At 38.7% G+C, this 2,925-nt stretch overlaps 1 protein-coding gene across 6 annotated transcripts in view; it reads left to right on the top strand.

Annotated features, from left to right (window-relative positions):
- ZDHHC18 (zinc finger DHHC-type palmitoyltransferase 18) overlaps positions 1-2,925 on the top strand; it is a 45,227-nt gene that overhangs the window by 19,284 nt on the left and 23,018 nt on the right. For all 6 annotated transcript variants that reach the window (XM_042439293.1, XM_042439291.1, XM_042439288.1 and 3 more), the window contains exons 4-6: positions 1,233-1,370; positions 1,886-1,934; positions 2,759-2,861. In XM_042439293.1, coding sequence (XP_042295227.1) covers positions 1,233-1,370; positions 1,886-1,934; positions 2,759-2,861 — 290 coding nt within the window. The remainder of the gene's footprint in view (positions 1-1,232; positions 1,371-1,885; positions 1,935-2,758; positions 2,862-2,925) is intronic.

Below are 2,925 nucleotides of genomic sequence, written 5' to 3'. Positions count from 1 at the left end.
TGTATTCCTCTTTTTCACAAGGAAACAAAGCAGATTCCAACAGTATAATTAAAGCCCTGCCATTAGCAATGGAACAATACACATGCAAATCACTCCTGCCTTCCCAGGTCACACAGTATATATAGACCCACTTTTTTTCCAGGCAAGCATTCTCTGAAGATGCCAGCCACAGATGCTGGAGAAAAGTCAGGAAGAAACTCTTCTAGAACATGGCCACATAGCACGAAAAGCGCACAAAAAATATGGATGCAAGCCATGAAAGCCTTCGACTTCACAGTATAATTAAAACATCAAACAATTAAAAATTACAATTTAAAATCCCCCAAACCCCAACCCTCCCCCCAATCATAAAAACAGCGATGAACCCATAAAAAGAGATTAAACATCAAAATTTAAAACTGTCCAATAGGAAAAGGCGACTCTTCCTCGACTGGCTAGTTGACCCTCTTTTAAGTCTAAGTGCCACACAAAGGAATTCACTACCTTATTCTGATTTTTCTATCTCTCTGTGTGTATTTTTTCTCTTCCTCCCGTATGTGGAATGACCTGCCTAAAGAGATTTGACATCTGTCTGAATTCAGAACAGCATTAAAGACAGTCTCTTCTGGCAGGCTTACCCAGATGATTTTTAAATTGTGAATTTTAGATTGAAAAGAATCACTCTGTTGGACTTCTGGGGAGCCTGCATTGGGGTGATTCACTGATCCTTCTCTCTTGCAACTTCTTGTCCTACCAGGAGAAACCTTTTGGTCAATTTTAGTATTTTATCCAGTCGAGGAAGAGTCACTGTATGCCCAGTTCTCAGGCTAAACTCAGCCATGCTCAGATCTTAAATGAAAAAAATCAGTTGGCTGAAGATTGTGAGCATACTTTCCTCCTTATCTCACTTAACTTTGCTTCTTATACTATGGTGTATTAGAAAGTGACTTCCCAAAGGAAAATTGTCTAGTCCATGCCAAAGCATTTATTAAATCTACCACTAATGATAAGCCCATCTCCAGGTTATAGTCAGTGAGATGCAGTTGGCAGGAAGGTTAAAGGCATTCATAGGCCTCCACCTTATTTAAAAATAGAACTAAGCCTGTCCTTTTGCTGTCTGTGTATTAGCAAGGAAATTGTCGTGTTCTGTGATTTTCATCTGCTTAAATGTTTTTGCTGAGTGTCTTCTTTGGTTGTTTACAGTGTCAGCTATCTTAAGGTTGTCATCTCAATGCCTTTTTTTACCCTTCCAGAGCGATTTGATCACCACTGTCCCTGGGTCGGCAACTGTGTGGGGAAGCGGAATTATCGATTCTTCTATGCCTTCATCCTCTCTCTCTCCTTCTTGACAGCCTTCATCTTTGCTTGTGTCATCACCCATCTCGCCCTCCGTAAGTATAGCATTGTGTATAAGACTTTGAACCAGAAGATCTTGTCTCTGTCTAGCTGAACTCGCTCTAAAACCAGAATACCTTTCAAATCCATAGCCAACAAATCTTTCTGGCGATGAAGGTCTCTGAGGTCTTCTAGACTTGGCTAGCAGCAAAAGTTAGTTAGTGCAGTGTTTCTCATTGTTTAGCATTCCAGATGTTTTAAATCTGTATCCCTGATCATTTTCCAATTTGGTTGGAGCTTCTGGGGGGAGTTGAAGTCTGGAACATCTCAATCAAAGGTTGAGAACCACTGACCTAGAGTGTGGTTAAAAAAAATAATGTTACTTATGCAAAGTACCTGAGTAAACCTATCTAGTATAGCTCAAACCTGGTCATGTACTCCTGAGATCTTGCATGAGTCTCCATTATTTGTTGACATCATGAAACCTTCTGCACATTTATCTGATGTCTGCTGCATTAAACATAGCTAATGGCTTCTTTTAACTCACTGTTACCGTTTCTTTACTTTTCAGGCTCCCAGGGAAATGATTTCATCAGTGTTTTAAAAGCAACACCAGCAAGATATCCTTTCCTGTTATCCCACCCCCATCCTGCTTTTTTGTGGAACTGGCAAAGAGCTAGTTTAGTAGAATGGATTTTAAAATCCTAGCAATAGCTGACCCCTAACTACTAATGCAGAAAAGGGCAGGGGCTCTCTTTATAGGATGGAGTAATCAATTCCAAGTATTGTTGGACTAAATTTCCTGTGATACTTTGTCTTGTACTGGCTAGATATAATGGGAGTTGCAGTCCAAGAACATCTGGTCCTCCCTTGTTGTAGGAACTGAAGAAGACCTCTGCTTTTAGGACATGATCTTGTTTCATGGTCTCTTTTAGCCATAGGATTCTGCATAAGTCCTAGGATTCATTTAGTCCAGTGTTTTCAAACTTGCCTGGTCTTAAGCAATTCTCATTGCCCAAAGCAGAGGTTAACTTAAGTTCTGCTGACATCCTTTACTGAGGCTTAATGCCAAATTTGCTATTTTTAATGCCAACTGAAGACTTAAAATAAATAAATATCCCAGGCCTTTTTAGATCTTGTTTTTTAAATGTTGTTAAGGCTGTGTATTGTGTTATTGTTATTTGTTTTATTATTATCATTTTGCCCCAAATCTACTCTGAAAATACTTTAAAGTATTGAAGAGTATGGCATGATATCTGTTAGATAAAAAGCTGGAGATCCCTGGTGCTGAGGTACAGAACAAGTATTCTACTTGTGAACTACAAATGATGATAACACCATTGGATTTTTGAAAGTGGCGCTGAGGATTTTTGTCTCGGCGAATTAGAGAAGATAAAGTTCTCCCCAAAACCATGTGTTATTCCTTCCTTGATTCTCTGCTCACTGTGCTGGAATTGGTAATCTGTTTTTTCTCAGTCTGGTCTATCTTTGGTCTCTCAGGGTTTCACACTTACTTAGTTGCCTCCAACTTGACAACCAACGAGGATGTGAGTATAAAGAATTATTATTATTATTATTATTATTATTATTATTATTATTATTATTATTATT

The sequence above is a fragment of the Sceloporus undulatus genome, chromosome 9 (genome assembly GCF_019175285.1).
Source record: "Sceloporus undulatus isolate JIND9_A2432 ecotype Alabama chromosome 9, SceUnd_v1.1, whole genome shotgun sequence".
NCBI classification, from domain to species: domain Eukaryota; kingdom Metazoa; phylum Chordata; class Lepidosauria; order Squamata; family Phrynosomatidae; genus Sceloporus; species Sceloporus undulatus.
Note: the sequence above shows the minus strand (reverse complement) of the source record. Positions and strands in the feature narration are given on the sequence as shown.